This window comes from Schistocerca americana, chromosome X (assembly GCF_021461395.2).
Source record: "Schistocerca americana isolate TAMUIC-IGC-003095 chromosome X, iqSchAmer2.1, whole genome shotgun sequence".
Lineage (NCBI taxonomy): Eukaryota > Metazoa > Arthropoda > Insecta > Orthoptera > Acrididae > Schistocerca > Schistocerca americana.
This window is the reverse complement of record NC_060130.1, coordinates 204,135,547-204,154,005: the sequence shown is the minus strand read 5'-3', so window position 1 is coordinate 204,154,005 and position 18,459 is coordinate 204,135,547. Positions and strand designations below refer to the sequence as shown.

General features: G+C 43.4%; 1 protein-coding gene across 2 annotated transcripts in view; it reads right to left on the bottom strand.

Moving 5' to 3' along the window:
* LOC124554923 (rapamycin-insensitive companion of mTOR) overlaps positions 1–18,459 on the bottom strand; it is a 265,312-nt gene that overhangs the window by 12,620 nt on the left and 234,233 nt on the right. For both annotated transcript variants that reach the window (XM_047128612.1, XM_047128613.1), the window contains 3 exons: positions 18,139–18,267; positions 16,552–16,681; positions 1,097–1,235 (listed from right to left, as the gene is read on the bottom strand). In XM_047128612.1, coding sequence (XP_046984568.1) covers positions 1,097–1,235; positions 16,552–16,681; positions 18,139–18,267 — 398 coding nt within the window. The remainder of the gene's footprint in view (positions 1–1,096; positions 1,236–16,551; positions 16,682–18,138; positions 18,268–18,459) is intronic.

Genomic DNA, 18,459 nt, shown 5'->3' with positions numbered 1-18,459 from the left:
TAGTTGGATACCAATGTACTTTACAGTTGAAGCCACTGGAATGCAGGAATGTCTGCAACTTCCGGGCACATGTTGGCTTGCCCGCCACTTCTTTGTCGGTATTGGAGGGAGATGGACGTGTTTAAGTGACCAGTACAGTATAATGCATTTTTAGGGTATCAATGTTCGAAGTGAAAATATTGTAGTTACTAAACAAAGAGTACGAATAAATATTATTTTAGCCAAAAGTAATTCGAATCCGGTAGTGTTTATTTCAAACAAGAAGAAAACCCAGGCCATGCTTGTCAGAGTAATGTTTTGCAGACAAAACCCCTAGACAAACGAGATCTGCAGTGTGTAATCTTTCAGCAGCTACTAATAAATAAGCCTTGCTGAAATTGTGCTGGAACTACTCGTATTATTATCAATTACAAACACGTGGTGCGAATGTGGTCCTACCACAATATACCGCGTAAGATTCCACATCATTCAGTTATCAAGAAACGAGATAGGTAACAACCAGCACAAGGCACACAACAGCATATAACTCAGCACATTGACCATTCGAGCTCACTGTGGCAGCCTGTATCCAACAAAACATGTTCAGAAAACTCTCTTGTTGCTGCTTGCAGCCTTTCCCAGACCACTTCCACTGAAAGTATCTCAGCAAGTGGATTCACATTAACTTCGTTTGTAGTTCTCATACACCACAATTAACAGCATCACACAACACATTCACACATCACTGTATGTGCTATATTCCTATGAAGGGTAACCTGGCTCTGTACTGTCATTAATATACATATGACTGCACAAACAAGTAAGTAATGAGTTTTAATGCATTAACAATGGGAGGGGGTGAACCATGCACCATGCCACATGGTAGGAACACTAGAGGTCATAGTGCTAAAAATATACCGCTTTTATGAAACTCTTGTAAAGATCTCCTACAGGGAAGATAATATGAAAAAGTACAGTTGTATGTAGTGTAACTGTCACATTTTTTTGCAAATATTTCAAACATAAAGGATATCTTCTTAATTGTCAGTTTATGGAATGACGGAGGTTTTTAACCTACTGTTAAGAAATAGTTTTACTTCAAATGAATTTTCCATACCACATCAAAAGTCAAGTCGAGGAAAAGTTCTTGGATAAAACGCCGTGCCATAAGACGATATGTAGAATGGGCCAACTTATAGGATACTTCTGAATACAGACAAACATCCTGGAAACTTGCTGGATATTTTTGTTTCAATCTGAAAAATAATCCAAAATCAGTAATACAATTAACTTCGAGATAATTAGGAGTAAAAAAATACAAAAGAATATCAAACATATTATACATTGTTGCTGTAGACTTTAGCTGCAGTCTACTTAACTCATAGTGGGTTCTATTTAATCCACACAATATTTCAATAAAATGATGACATTAGAAATACTTTGGCATATTAGTTAACAGCTAGAATAATGATATGACAAGACTGTGAAACAAAATATTCCTATTATACAGAACTCACACATGATTGGAGCTGTTATAATGGTGACATTTCAACCCTATAACTTACAAAATATTGAAATTCATCAAAACACACAGTGAGGGATGCATTTCACATCATTTTTTAAAATGGGTGCATTTTGATCCAGCTGTGGTGTAAACACTTATCTATCCTTTATGTGGATATATTTTCATCAATTTTGCATGTATATGTTATTCTTTTCAATAATCAGTTGTAAATGACAGTCAATTATGAAAAAAATATACACATAAGGAGTATAAAAGCATTTCCTACATAACTCCACTTTTCATGAGTTTTCTAGTTGCCAGAAATCTACTTGTTGTGCCAACCAAGAGTTAGTCATTCTTCATGTGTCTCTCTGGGGTGTTTTGCTGTGACATTTGTGTTTTAAATCACAGAGAACTCAACTGTTAGAAGCCCTTGGGGACAGTGATAAACAACAATGTGTATAGTTTTGTGGATTCATTCTGGCCATGGAAGATAATTTCCTTTTCAAGTTTAGTGTTCAGTGATTAGGCTATGTTCCATTTGAGTGAAAAAGTGAAACACCACAATGCAAGAATATGGGTTACTGAAGAGCTACGTATCATTGTTAGCTGCTCCAGGCTTTCATGCTATGTTGGTGGTGTACACTTTCATGATATTTACTGAGATAAACTGTGCAGTGTACATCTTCAGTACACCATTATAGAAGTTGTCATAGAATTAGCTAAGTAAAAGATCCATGTGATTTGCACATTTATTTATATGTCAAAACAGACTTTGGAACTTTCCTTTGTGTGTGGCAGATTAATGTGCTGGTCTGACATTCCAGATTCACATATTTTATGCTTCACATTGCTGCTGCATAATCTTTCATTGATTGTATCAATACTTTTTTTTTATTGTTATATATAAAAACAAAGATGAGGTGACTTACCGAACGAAAGCGCTGGCAGGTTGGTAGACACACAAACATACACACAAAATTCAAGCTTTCGCAACAAACTGTTGCCTCATCTGCTTGTGTCTGTATGTGTGGATGGATATGTGCGTGTGTGCGAGTGTATGCCTGTCCTTTTTTCCCCCTAAGGTAAGACTTTCCGCTCCCGGGATTGGAATGACTCCTTACCCTCTCCCTTAAAACCCACTTCCTTTCGTCTTCCCCTCTCCTTCCCTCTTTCCTGATGAGGCAACAGTTTGTTGCGAAAGCTTGAATTTTGTGTGTATGTTTGTGTGTCTACCGACCTGCCAGCACTTTCGTTCGGTAAGTCACCTCATCTTTGTTTTTATATATAATTTTTCCCACGTGGAATGTTTCCTTCTATTATATTGATATCACTTTTTTTTATTGTGATATACACACATGAAAAAAGTTTTGCATCACCTCGGTTCCCAGAGTTCCGGAACCTGTACAGAAAACTGGAATAGAGATCAACATAAACATCATTTCCACCCTTTTTACTGCTCACGAAAACCACACATTGCATGTTGTACCACCATACAGCGAGACCTTTAGAGGTGGTGGTCCAGATTACTGTTCACACTGGTACCTCTAATATCCAGTAGCACGTCCTCTTGCATTGATGCATGCCTGTATTCGTCATGGTATACTACCCACAAGTTCATCAAGGCACTGTTGGTCCAGATTGTCCCACTCATCAACAGCGATTCGGCGTAGATCCCTCAGAGTGGTTGGTGGGTCACGTCGTCCATATGCAGCCCTTTTCAATCTATCCCAGGTACGTTCAATTGGCCACTGGCCACTCTAGTCGAGTGATGTCGTTATCCTGAAGGAAGTCATTCACAAGATGTGCATGATGGAGGTGCAAATTGTCATCCATGAAGACGAATACCTCACCAATATGCTTCTGATATGGTTGAACTATCGGTCGAAGGATGGCATTCACGTATCATACAGCCATTACAGCGCTTTCCATGACCACCACCAGCGTATGCTGACCCCCACGTTAAGCCACCTCAAAACAGCAAGGAACCTCCACCTTGCTGTACTAGCTGGACAATGTGTCTAAGTCATTCAGCCTGACTGGGTTGCCTCCAAACACGTATCCAACAATTGTCTGGTTGAAGGCATATGTGAGACTCATCGATGAAGAGAATGTGATGCCAATCCTGAGCGGTCCATTCGGCATGTTGCTGGGCCCATTCGTACCATGCTGCATGGTGTCGTGGTTGCAAAGATGGACCTCGCCATGGCCATTGGGAGTGAAGTTGCACATCATGCAGCCTATTGTGCACTGTGTGAGTCGTAATATGACATCCTGTGGCTGTACGAATAGCATTATTAAACATGGTGGCATTGCTGTCAGGGTTCCTTCGAGCCATAATCTGTTGGTACTAAAGTAGTAGCCCTTGGGTGACCTGAGGAAGCCATGTCATCACCAGTTCCTGTCTTTCTGTATCTTCTCCACGTCATCACAACATCGCTTTGGTTCCCTCCGAGACACCTGGACACTTCGCTTGTTGAGAGCCCTTCCTGACACGAAGTAACAATGCACGCACGATTGAACCACGGTATTGACAGTCTAGATATGGTTGAACTATACAGACAACATGAGCCGTGTACCTCCCACCTGGTGGAATGACGAACTGATCGGATGTTGGACATCCACTGTCTAATAGGCACTGCTCATGCATGGTTGTTTACATTTTTGGGCGCGTTTAGTGACATCTCAACAGTCAAAGGGACTGTGTCTGTGATACAATACCCACAGTTAATGACTATCTTCAGGAGTTCTGGGAACTGAGGTGATGCAAAACTTTTTTTTGATGTGTGTATTATGAAATTTCAAACATTTGTGAGACATAATAAACTCATAATGTTATCGTCAATTGTAGGCTTAAACTTATTTGTACACTTTTTTGGAAACAATAAGCCCATCTTCATTTAGAACAATTAATCTCTAATTTTATTAAATAATTACATGAGAAACAGATTATTTTTGGGAATTTTCAGATGCTTACAAAACTATATTTCTTAAATTTTCATGATACGAGTGTTGTGGATAACTTATTTTGTAGCAAATCATTTGTCATTCACAGTTAATGGGAAAGAATAGCTAACCCAAATTTCAGTGTATATCAACGCAAGTAAACATTCATTTTAGAGAATATTAAGAAGTTAGCACTGTGTTGTGCATAAACTAATTAGCAGTAAATCAGTATTTATGATTTAGTTAGTGTAGCACATACTGTAACTAAGATAGTGTATTACATCTAAGTTTTCCCTTTCATGATGAGTGTATATTACCTATGTTTATTGTAAATTAACTCTCTTTTGAGTTTGTTACCGAATATAATTAAACTCAAAAAGTTTTAGGAAACCAGTAATTCTTACCACAGGTTTTTCGGTTGCCTTAATAGAAATCTCTATTTGTATATCTGCTTCAACTGTTGTAGGGAATTAGTAATTTTTTAGCTGAACACGTTCAATGGCTAAGTTTAAAGTCATTTGTTCACTGTGTTGTAACGCTTTACACCAGCTACAATGCAGCCCCACTGTGAACACTGTTTTTGAACATGGGATAAGTTAGTTGACATTCGCAAGCAGGTGAAAATTGCCCTGCCAACTGTCATATGATTGGTGGCAGCTGCAAATTGGTGTGTTGGGAGAGTTCCTTCCTGAGAGTCATGTACCGGTATCTGTGATACATTAGATACCTCAAGTATTATCCTCTCCTGTAGGCCCTGTTTCCTCTTCAGGAAGTATGAGATCTGTCCTTACTTGTCTACTTGATTGCCAGTGGTGTGTCAATGGTAGATCTAGGTGTCCTATGCAGGGGACACATTGATCAGGGATGACTCAGGGTGTTACTCTCCTAACCACCTAATTCGAAGTGTTGTCTTTCACTGAAACTGTTAAGTCCTATGTCAAGAGACGGCAGATGCAATAGGGTAGGGATCTATCACTCGTTGGAAGTTCAAAGGTATGGCGAATAATGGTCCCCATTAGGGAAATAGAAGCAATGGACAGGAAGGAACACCATGTGCAATCAGTGTGTACGCTTAGGGTCCTCATTCAACCTGTTGAAGATGCTATTCCAGCAACTACTGAGGGATTACACTGCACCCAACTGCAGACTGTGGCACATGTCAGAACAAATGATGCCTGTAATCTGGGCTCCAAGGTCACAGTTGCATCAATCCAGTGACTGGCAAGAAAGTCTGAGAAGATCAGCCTCGCAGATGAAGTTTCAATGAAGCTCATAATTTGCAGTATTGTCCCCAGAACTGATCGTGGCCCCCCTGGTTCTTAGTTGAGAGGAAGGGGTAAACCAGAGACTTTGAAGGTTCTGACAATCTAGGTGGCAACTTCCTGGACTTGTGTAATGTGGTTGACAACTGTAGGGGTGCACTACACATCAGTTTGTGCTACAGATGTAGCTGCCTGTGTGTGGGGTGCATACAAGGGTTTTTTGGATTAGGCGACTCTTTATCCTGTCCAGATAACAAGTGCTGTAGGAGACCCAGAAGCATAAGTGTAAGATTAAAAAGAATGCCTCCCCCCCAGGCAAGAGTATTAAAATCTTAGAAGTTAACTGTCAAAGCATTCACAACAAAGTGCCAGAGTTTGAAGAGCTCCTGAAAAACAGTGAAGCTCACATAATACTAGTAATAGTAAGTGGGTTGAAACCTGAAATGGATAGCAGTGAGGTTTTTGGGGAAAATTTAAATGTATATCAATAGCATAGGTTAATGGGAAATGGAGCTGGTGTATTCATTGCATTAGACAAGAAACTCAAATCTACCGAAATAGAAATTGAGGCTGCATGTTTGAGCAAGACTCGAGCATCAGTGGTGTGCTTAAAATGGTAACTGGATCCTTCTATCACCCAAGAGACTCACAGTGTACCTATCGGTGGAGACTTTAATCACCCAACAATCAACTGGGAAATCACAGTTTTGTTAATGATGGACTATGAAACATTGCTATATGCCTTCTCTGAAAGCTACGTAGAACAGATAGTTTGTAACTCCACTCATGATGTAAATGTATTAGACCTAATGGCAACAAATGCCATTAGACCCCTTTGAGGATGTCCACATCACAGCTGGTATCATGACCATGACACAGCTGTGGCAACAATGATTACCGATGTACAAAGGATAACTAAAACAAGTGGAAAGATATATATGTTCGGTAAACTAGATAAAGAACTGTGGAGTCATATCTCAATCAGGAATTTGAAACTTTAAGCACAAGACAGGACAATGTAGAGGAACTATGGCTCAAGTTTAAAAGACTAGATGACTGTGCACTGGATAGGTATGTACCAAGCAGAACAGTTCATAATGGGAGCAGCCCTCCATGGTATACAGTCACTTTGAAGGAACTCCTAAAGAAACAGGACTACTGCATAATAGATGAAAAACAAAGCATAGTGCTATAGATAGAGAGATGCTGACTGAAATGCATTTGCCTGTCAAGGGAGCAATGTGTGAACCTTCAAAGACTACTGTAGCAGAATATTGTCAAATGATCTTTCACAAAACCCAAAGAAATTCTGCTCATATGTAAAGGCTATTTGTGGCACCAAAGTTAGTGTCGAATCGCTCGCAAATGAGACTGGAACTGAAGTTGAGGGTGTCGAAACAAAAGCTGAAATGTTTCATTCCATTTTGACATGTTCATCTATAAAAGAACATCTAGGAGAAGTGAACCAATTTAATTTTTGTACCAGTGAAAAGATGAGTGCAATAAGTATTAGTGGCAATGGTGTCAAGAAACAGCTAAAATTGTTAAAATTGAACAAAGCTCCAAGGCCCAATGGAATCCCTATCAGATTCTATACTGAATCTGCAGCTGAATCAGACACTCTTCTAATTATAATCTATCACAGATCCCTAAAACAAAAAACTGTGCCCAAAAGTTGGAAGAAAGCACAAGTCACACCTGTTTACAACAAGGGTAGTAGAAGTGATCCACAAAACTACCATCCAATATCCTTGACATCAGTTTGTTGTAGACTCTTAGAATATACTCTGGGCTCAAACATAATGAGGTATCTCAAACAGAACAATGTCCTCCATGCCGATCAGCATGGGTTCTGAAAACATCAATCATGTGAAACCTACCTCACACTTTTCTTATATGCCATACTGAAAGCTTTGGATCAAGGCAGCCAGGTAGATGCAGTATTTTTTGATTTCTCAAAAGCATCTGACTCAGTACGACATCTATGCTTACTGGAGCTTGGCCTTGGGGGTTGGGTTGTTTGGGGAAGGAGACCAGACAGCGAGGTCATTGGTCTCATCGGATTAGGGATGGACAGGGGAGGAAGTCGGCCATGCCCTTTGAAAGGAACCATCCCGGCATTTGCCTGGAGCGATTTAGGGAAATCACGGAAAACCTAAATCAGGATGGCCGGAAGCGGGATTGAACCGTCGTCCTCCCGAACCACTATGCCACCTCGCTCGGTCATCTATGCTTATTATTGGAAGTAAGATGATATGGGGTATCAAACAAAATTTGTGATTGGACTGAGGCTTTTTTGGTAGGGAGGACACAGCATGTTATCTTGGATGGAACGTCTTTGTCAGATGTAGAAATAACTTCAGGTGTGCCTCAGAGGAGTGTGTTGGGACCCTTACTGTTCATGTTGTATATTAATGACCTTGCAGATAATATTAATAAGAACCTCAGGATTTTTGTAGATGATGTAGTTATCTATAATGAAATACTGCCTAAAAAAAGCTGTATAACTATTCAGGTAGATCTTCAAGATTTCAAAGTTGTGCAAAGACTGGAAACTTACTTTAAATGTTCAGAAAAGTAAAATTGTGCACTTCACAAAAAAAAAAAAAAAAAAAAAAAAAAAAAAAAAAAAAAAAAAAAAAAAAGGTATCTTATGACTATAGTATCAATGGATCACAGCTGGAATCTGCCAACTCATACAAATACCTGGGTGTGACACTTTGTAGGGATATGAAATGGCATTATCACGTAGACTCAGTCATGAGTAAAGGAGGTGGTAGACTTCTGTTTGTTGGTAGAATACTGGGGAAATGCAATCAGTCTGCAAAGGTGTTTGCTTACAAATCACTCATGTTACCTGTTCTAGAATTTTGCTCAAATGTGTCGGACCCATACCAAATTGAACGTACACAGAGACAGGTAGCATGAATCGTCACAGGCTTGTCTGCCCCATGGGGGAGTGTTGGGAGTGTTGCAGCAGCAGTGAAGAAATTCACTTGACACTCTTGAAGAGAGACATAAAATACGCCAAGAAAGTCTGCTTACAGTGTTTAAAGAACTGGCTTTAAACGATGACTCTAACAATGTACTACAACCACCTACATATCACTCACATAGTGATTGTGAGGACAATATTAGGTTAATTACAGAATGCAAAGAGGAATTTAAACAATCATTCTTCCCGAACTCCACATGTAAATGGAATGGGAAGAAACCCTAATAACTGGTACAATGGAAAGTATTCTCTGCCATGCACTCCATAGTGGTTTGTGGAGTGTATATGTAGATGTAGATAGTCGAGCACAAGAGACAGACTTCATAGCACCATTTGTTTTGCACAATTTTGCCAGAAAAGCTCTGTCCTTTTTCCAGAGAAGGACAGGAATCACATACTTCGATATGTTGTATAGCTGGCTTTTATCAAAATTAACTGAACATGCCAGAAATATCATTTTTCAGCAGTATGGTACACCACTACACTGACAAATATAAGAACAGTATTTCTCAACAATGAGCCACCTGAATAATGGATCAGCCATATAGGGCATGCAGATCTCTCGTTGCACCATTGGTACCCAAAATCACCTGATTTTACTAAGGTTTTTGTGGCAGTCTGAGAAAACTCCACATATGTACCTCCCCTTCTGACAAATTTGGGTCAAGTATGATGCTGCATAGTACCAGCAGTGAATGTGGTAACCCACATTGACACAGAAGCATGGGCCAAGTTTTAACTATTGTGTGGATGTTTACTGAGCATCCAGTGGAAGGTATACTAAACATTTATACTGTATAAATGAAAACCTAAACGTAATTATAGGTTGGTTGGTTTGAAGTATAAAGGAACCAAACTACTTGGTCATCAGTCCCTTGTTCCATTGAACTAAGTCCATGGGATAAAACTTAAAACATACAGGAGACACCACAGGAGTTCGAGATGGACAAAAAGTAAAAACACAAAGCTGAACACACTAGGGACAACAAAAGTCAGGAAAAGCACAGACATACAAGAAACAGGCAGAAGAGCTTAAAACAGTAAAGCAGATGGCCTGGGATGGCTGATCACGGGGATAAAAAAGGATGAGACAGCCACTCTGCAACACATTAAAATCTCTAACCTAAAAGGACAAGGGTAGAAAGCACAGGGAGACAAAGGACAGGAAATAAAACTTAAACCGAAGAATAAAAACCAGTGTCATGTAGAAAATATAGAACCAAGTTAGCTGCGGAGGGAATGTCTCCTAAAATAGAAGGAAGGGAGTCAGGGAGGTTAAAGTTCCGTCTTAGGGCAGCGAGATGTGGACAGTCCACCAAAAGGTGGATCACTGTCAAACGTGAACCGCAGCAATAACACGCCAGAGAAGACAGCCATGCGTCAGCCACGTGTGGCCGATGTGAAGGCAGCAGAGGACCACAGAGTCCCTGCAAGAAGGCCGCAGAGAAGACTTCCACTCAGTTGTGCTCTCCTTGATGGCGTGGAGTTTATTGGGCAAAACTAAGCTGTGCCATTCAGCATCCCAAATCCCGAGAACTTTGCAGCGTAACACCGATCGGAGGTCAGGTTCGGGTATTCCAATCTCCAGAAGCGGCTTACGAGTGGCCTGTTTGGCCAGTCTGTCAACGAGCTCATTGCCCGGGATGCCGACATGCCCTGGGGTCCATACAAAGACTACTGATCGACCAGATCGTTCAAGGGCATAAACCAACTCATGGATAGTTGTTACCAGAGGATGGCGTGGGTAGCACTGATCAACGGCCTGTAAACCACTCGGCGAATCACTGCAGACCAGGTAGGACACACCGGGGCAGGAACGAATGTGCTCAAGGGCACGAGAGATGGCCACTAGCTCGGCAGTGAAGATACTGCTGCCATCTGGCAAGGAGCACTGTTCGATACAGGCTGAGTGAGCATAGGCATAGCCTACGCTACCATCAACCAGTGAGCCGTCAGTATAGGTGGCTTCAGAACCCCGGGATTCGCCAAGGATAGATAAAAAGTGACTGCGGAGTGCCTCAGGAGGAACAGAGTCCTTATGAAAACGTGATAGGTTCAGCCGTAGTTTTGGCCGAGGCATACACCACGGAGGCATATGTGTACGGACCCACACGAGATGCTGGAAAGGAAAGGACTCGAGTTTCAACAGTAGGGAACGGACACGTGCAGCGATCGTTATCCCTGACTGAGACCGCCGTTCCGGGAGATGAATCACAGTGCTCGGGTACAAAAGGCGGTAATTCGGATGCTGAGGAGAGCTATGGACGTGTGCCGCATAGTGGGCGATCAGTTGGCAGCGCCTGATGTGCAGTGGAGGGACTCCAGCCTCCACTAGTAGACTGGCCACTGGGCTCATTTGAAAGACAGAGCCCGCAGTGGTGCACAGTATCAACCAGCTGCAATGCTGAGGGTGCTGGTGAACCACACACTACACTCCCATAGTCGAGTAGTGACTGAACTAAGGCTTTGTAGAGCTGCAGCAATGTAGAGCGATCTGCCCCCCAAGTGGTGTTGCTCAGGCAGTGGAGGGCGTTAAGATGCCGCCAGCACTTTCGCTTCAGCTGACAAATTTGGGGGAGCCATGTTAGTCGGGCATCGAAAACCAGTCCTAAAAAGTGATACCCGTAGTAGATGGCCATCAAGAAAAAGTGCATGGTCAGGGCGGACTGTACATTGCCGACAGAAGTGCAAAACACGGGTCTTGTCGGCAGAGAAGTGAAACTCATGGGCGAGAGCCCATGACTGCGCTTTCCGAATGGCTCCCTGTAGTAGTCGGCATTCAGCAACACAAATGGTTGAGGAACTGAAATAAAGGCAGAAATCGTCAACGTATAATGAGGGCAACAATGACGGCCCTACAGCTGCTGCTAGGCCATTTGTAGCGACTAAAAACAGTGGGATTCTCAATACAGAGCCTTGCAGGACCCCATTCTCTTTGATACAGGAGGAGCTAAAGGAGCCTCCTACTTGAACATGGAAGGCACGTAGGGAGAGAAAGTTCCGTGTAAAAATTGGGAGCGAGCCATGGAGGCCCCACTCATGCAATGTGGCAAGGATGTGGTGACGCCAGGTTGTGTCGTAGGCCCTCTGTAAATAAAAAAAGATGACTACCAGATGTTGGCACCTGGAAAAAGCCCTTTGGACGGCAGACTCAAGGCACACCAAATTATCTGTCGTCGAGTGGTCTCGGCGGAAACCACCCTGGGATGGAGCCAGAAGGCCCCGAGACTCCAGGAGCCAACACAACCTCTGGCTCACCATTCGTTTGAGTAATTTGCAGAGAACATTGCTGAGGCTAATGGGGCGGTAGCTGTCCAACACTGCGGAGTTCTTCCCAGGTTTCAACACTGGGACGATGACGCTGTCTTGCCACTGGGACGGAAACACTCCCTCGCCACAGATGCGATTCAAGGTATACAGAATCTGATGCAGTGAGGCCACAGACAGATGTTTGAGAAATTGGGAGTGAATTCGGTCAGGGCCTGGAGCTGTGTCAGGACAATGGGCAAGGGCATTGAGGAATTCCCACTCATTAAAAGGAGCATTGTATGGCTCAGGATGGTGTGATGTGAAAGACAAGTGCTGTTGTTCTGCCCGATCTTTCAATGAACGAAAAGCCTGGTGATAACTTGTAGATGCAGAACACCGAGCAAAATAACTCGGCAATTTCACCGGAGTCGGTGCACACTGTCCCATTTACTGAAATCTCAGGCACCCTCAGCGGGATCGGGTAACCATAAAGGCGGCAAATCCGAGTCCACACCTGAGAGGCAGGGGTACGAGAACCAATGGAGGAAAAATATCGTTCCTTGCACCCTTACTTCTGTCGTCGTATCAGGCGGTGGGCACGGGCACGGAGCCGTTTAAAAAGAATGACAGTCTCCAATGATAGATGCCGCTTATGTCGTTAGAGGGCCCGCCTACGCTCTTTGATGGCCTCAGCGATTTCCGGCGACCACCAAGGCATAGTTTTACGCCGAGGGCACTAGGAAGAAAGAGGAACCGCGAGTTCTGTAGCTGATATGATCGACGCAGTGACCTGCTCGACCACCAGATTAATAGAGCCATGACCGGGAGTGTCAACAGTGCCAGCAGATGTGAAAGCCAGCCAATTGGCCCTATTAAGGGGCCATCGCGGCAGGCGTCCAGAAATGTGATGCTGGGGTAGTGACAGGAAGATTGGGAAGTGGTCACTACCACACAAGTCTTCATGAACCCTCCAATGGACGGATGGTGAAAGTCCTGGGCTGCAAAGCGAGAGGTAAATGGCCGAATAAGTGCCATGAACCACACTGAAATGTGTGGGGTCTCTTGTATTTAAATGGCAGAGGTCGAGCTGAGAGAGAAGATTCTCGACATCTCTACCCCGGCCATCCCACAAGAAGTTATGGGCGTTGAAGTCCCCGAACAGTAGGAATGGTAGCGAGAGTTGGGAAATCAGAGCAGCCAATTCATTAAGAGGTACTTCACCATCCAGAGGAAGGTAGACATTACAGACGGTAATATCCAAGGTTGTCCTTATCCTCACAGCAACAGCCTCTAAAGCTGTATGAAGAGGCACTGATTCAGAGTAAACAGAGGTAAGGGTATACAGACATACGCTACCTGATGCTCTGTTACAGTCAGTCCGATTTTTATAAAAACCCCGATAGCCATGAAGGGCAGGGGTCCACATTACTGGGAGGAGGAGGAAATTAGTGTTTAACGTCCCGTCGACAACGAGGTCATTAGAGACGGAGCGCAAGTTCGGGTGAGGGAAGGATGGGAAAGGAAATCGGCCGTGCCCTTTCAAAGGAACCATCCCAGCATTTGCCTGAAGCGATTTAGGGAAATCACGGAAAACCTAAATCAGGATGGCCGGAGGCGGGACCACATTACTGGGAACCAGGTTTCTTGGAGTGCAATACAGAGAGCAGGTGTTGAGCTCAAAATCTGCCTTAGTTCAGCCAAGTGGTGGAAAAAACCGCCACAATTCCACTGCAGGATAATGCTTTCTGTGTTCTGTGAAGGCATGGAAGGATGGAGAATGCAGGTTACTCCCTAGAGTCAGTTGCTGCTACTGGTGGAGGACTAATGGCTAGGAACATTTTATTGGAGGCATCGGCGAGAGCTAGATGCTCAAGGGACACTAGAAGCTCCACCTCGTCCTCAGAGGCGGAACTGGTGGGTAGTGGTAGAGTGGGGACCACCGGAACCTCTTTCGGTGGAACGGGTTCTTTCTTCTTCTTCATCTTTGGTTTGTCCCCCCGCAGCTCTTTCGAAGTTTACTGAGAGGGCTTCCCAGAAGCAGCATCACGTAAGGTCGAAGAGTGGGAAGCCCTTCGATCTGCAGCCTGTGGCTCCTTGAGCCACTGGCTAACTTCCACTTGTACACTGTGTGGGGCCTTTGAGGGTAGAGCTCCAAGGGACCTCGTAGGTGGGAGAGGGGCCGAAGAAGGGGGGCACTCTTTCAGCTCAGATGCGGGGGCCAGCGGCCCCGACGGTCGGGAGGGCGTTGCTCCCGAAGATGGAGGTGTGGGAGCAACAGTGAGAGGGAGAGCCCCCACTGCTGAGGGGGCAGGTGTGGTCACTGAGGAACTGGAAACTTGTGCAGTTGTGACGGCATATGAAGCGTACATGCGGACTGGGTTTAACTGCTCAAACTTTTTCTTAGCGTCCGTGTCGGTTATACAATCCAAGGTCTTGCATTCCATTATTTTTCATTCCTTCTGGAAAACTGGGCACTCCGGCGAGCAAGTGGAGTGGTGCCCCCACAGTTGACACAGACAGGAGGGGGAGCGTATGGAGCGTAAGGATGAGAAGGACGTCCACAATCACAGCATATAAGGCTGGAATTACAGTTGGAAGACATATGTCCAAACTTCCAGCACTTGAAACACTGCATAGGGGGAGGGATGTATGGCTGGACATTGCAGTGATACACCATCACCTTGACCTTTTTGGGTAAGGTGTCCCCCTCGAAAGCCAAGATGAAGGCACCGGTGTCAACCCTATTGTCCTTCGGGCCCCTGTATATGCACTGGACGAAGTGAATACCTCGTCGCTCGAGGTTGGCGTGCAACTCATCATCGGACTGCAGAAGGAGGCCTTTGTGAAAGATAAGACCCTGGACCATGTTGAGACTTTTATGGGGCATTATGGAGACAGGAACATCACCCAGGTGGTCGCAGGTGAGGAGCATCCTCGACTGAGCAGATGATGCTGTCCGAATTAGGACAGACTCAGAACACATCTTGGACAAACCGTCCACCTCGCCATACTTGTCTTGTAAATGTTCAACAAAGAACAGAGGCTTCAAGGTGGTGAAAGATTCCCCATCAGAATGCAAACAAACTAGGAATCGGGGTGAATATGGCTCATGGTGTTCTTTAGCCTGACATTCCTCCCACAGTGTGGCCACGGAGGGGAACGAGTTCGAATCACATTTCCTGACATTGAACCGATGCTTTCCTCGCTTTGAGACTGCTGGTTGAGGACCAGCGACAGATGACAGACTTTGCTTCATTGCGGGTCATCCGCACCGATGCCACCCACTCCGACCAAGGGCCCTCCCCACGGGCACCACCCAGCCACATCAAGGGCCACCTGGCAGCATGGTCAATGCCAGGAGTCCCGTTGCCCCAGGGAGATAGGCATTTACTCCTTGCCATACATGGGGAGTTAACGGCGCAGGCATCAGTAGAGCGATCCCCGTGTTGTCAGGGGGCTACAACAAACAGGGTACAAGGCAGCCCCACCACAACAGACAGGCTACCGTGCTAGATATTAGTTGAAAAGTAGTCCATGGTCATTGTCAGTGCACAGTGCATGGTGGAAATTGCACCCAGGAATGTATCCATGCCCAAGAGATGGAGAGCAGGTGGGACTGCAACGCAACAACGAATAAGCTGGCTAAAGGTCTCAACGCACGATGGACACAATGCACCAAGTAACGCACTTTTCCCCAATCAGCTCACTCTTCAGAATAATTTTGAAATATGGAGATCAAACACAAGAGGGGACCATCACATAAGGGCCAAAATGTTTGAGACTCCTTTTAGTCGCCTCTTATGACAGGCAGGAATACCGCAGGTCTATTCTTAACCCCGAAACCGCAGGGGGCCGTAATTATAGAATCCACCCCAAGGTTGTATGTTCATGCATGTGGAGCACACATAATTAGATGGTTCTTTTGAAAACAAAGATTTTTTTTTCACCTCTATGCACAACTTAAAAAATTCATCTGAAGTTTCTAATTTTATTCATGTAGAAGATATAGTCTTGAGAAATCCGATGGATCTTTTTGAAACACCCTGTATTATGAATGTGAAATCTAAACTGCCATGTAATGTTATTCAACATCTTGTACATGTCACAAATATTCATTACAAAAGTAGTGCCCTGCACATGGCCACACTTATGTCATATTCAACTCTTGTGGTATTGCTTCTATTCATGTCACTGTAAAAAACAAACAAAAATTAATATAAGAAAGGTTATGCTTACAATGTAAATATTTTGGCAACTCATTTCATGGAATAACGTGATGCATGAAATCTCATACACATATTACCCAGTGCTGTAAGACATGTTACATTTTTGCTTAAGAGCTGTTGCTCATATCCCACTAGTTCTATGTTGTGTATGAGAGTGAAAACCCGGGTAAAACATCAGTTTTAAAAATTAAAACATCTCGTAACTTCTAATTTATGGTATAATTAAATACATCAATTTTATGAAGGTTTTCAGAAGGCAGACCACTACTCCATCCTATAGTATCCAACAGACATTTTCACATAACAATGTTGAACCATTTTTCAAGTATGACAATGATTAGGACAACCCACACAAAAAGCACTTAAATTAAATGAGATGTAATTACTTACTGCAGCAAAGATTGCTTTGATATCTTGGTCCACACTGGGTTGCTCATACGTTCTATGTTTTTTAAGATTTGTTTCCGAACGAAGGATTTGCTCAAGACAATATCTTCATCTTCTTCTTGTTGGGTTGGTGCTGCACAAAACATTTAAAAAAACATTAAGAGGCATAGATTATTGAGAAATGAAGTAAATATTTAAAATACTTTAAGTTCAAGATGTCTTCTTCAGTATAAAAATAGAAAATACAGGTTTGAGAGAGAGAGAGAGAGAGAGAGAGAGAGAGAGAGAGAGAGAGAGGGGGGGGGGGGAGGATTGGGGGAAGGCAGAGGGGATGGGGGGGAGGCAGAGGGGATGGGGGGAGGCAGAGGGGTTGGGGGGGAGGCAGAGGGGATGGGGGGAGGCAGAGGGGATGGGGGGGAGGCAGAGGGGATGGGGGGAGGAGGGGGAGTAGTAGTAGTAGTAGTAGTAGTAGCTGTGTGTGTGTGTGTGTGTGTGTGTGTGTGTGTGTGTGTGTGTGTATGGGGGGGTTTGCTGAATCTGACAACTGTAGTCTTCCAAGAAACTATCTACCATACGTAAAGGAAGCCAGAAGTCTATGTCACTCTTGGGCCTACACAATGAATGTTGACAGATTTCTCTTTACTTGTTTGCCTGTCACTTTAATTACAATGGCATTTTATTAGTATTTAAAGTAGTACTTCATCAACTGTCGCCGGCCGCGGTGGTCTAGCGGTTCTAGGCGCTCAGTCTGGAACTGCGCGACTGCTACGGTCGCAGGTTCGAATCCTGCCTCGGGCATGGATGTGTGTGATGTCCTTAGGTTAGTTAGGTTTAAGTAGTTCTAAGTTCTAGGGGACTGATGACCACAGATGTTAAGTCCCATAGTGCTCAGAGCCGTTTGAACCATTTGAACCACCAACTGTCATTTCATATACCATATGTTATATACTGCCTCCCTTTCAAGTTGAAAATTGTAAGCAATACAGTGCACCTCTGTTCTTTCACTGCTCTCCACATTTAATCATGTAGGCTGTCAGTGAAATCAACACAAGACATTAACAGCAGCACAATAAGCATATAACCACTGGGGGGGAAATTTACAAAGTGGATGTGGAGATTTGGTAAGACAAACTAAAAGCAAAAATAATGTAACACAATGTAGAAGCAATAGAAACATCCGGAGTATCATGGAACAATAAATAATGAATTTTGAAATATTTTAACCAAAGAATCATATTATTAGTGAGACTCAAAGATGATAAAACGACACTATTTTTTGTTTCAACATTTACCATTCTATGAACAGCTGTATCACTGCACATGAAGTACCTTCTGATAACTAGTCACTGTGTTGGTCATTGAGTTACCTTTTTATTCACTTGGGGTGACTTATCAAGACAGGAGAAATTTACTATCAGCATCACTATAGCCCAAAATCTGAAATATGGACTTTCTAATTACAAACTTGTATTTGCTGGTGTTGGAGATAGAAGTAAAACAACGTTTTAGGGGGAACACCAAGTCATAAAAAAGAATGTCATGGAATACATTGAGCATCCTACAATTCAAGACCAAACTGTATTAACATACGTATTTCCAAATAGGTGTTGCTGTCCACACTTCCACCTGAGTTAGCAACCAGCATAGCAGCATTACAGGTCCGGCCTTTACGATTTAAAATAACTGGACTATCAGCTCCACCACAGCTGCTTTCAGTATCTGTAAAGTAAAAGAAAGCATAATGAACCTGAATAGATATGAATACTAATAAATGCCTAAACTACTTCCAGTACACGAACAGTCTGTTGGAAAATTTGCATAATGAAATCTGTAAAAACAGCAGGACACTATCTGTGTTCAATACATTACAACAGAACAGAATTACCCCAGTTATGAAACATTACACCTGTA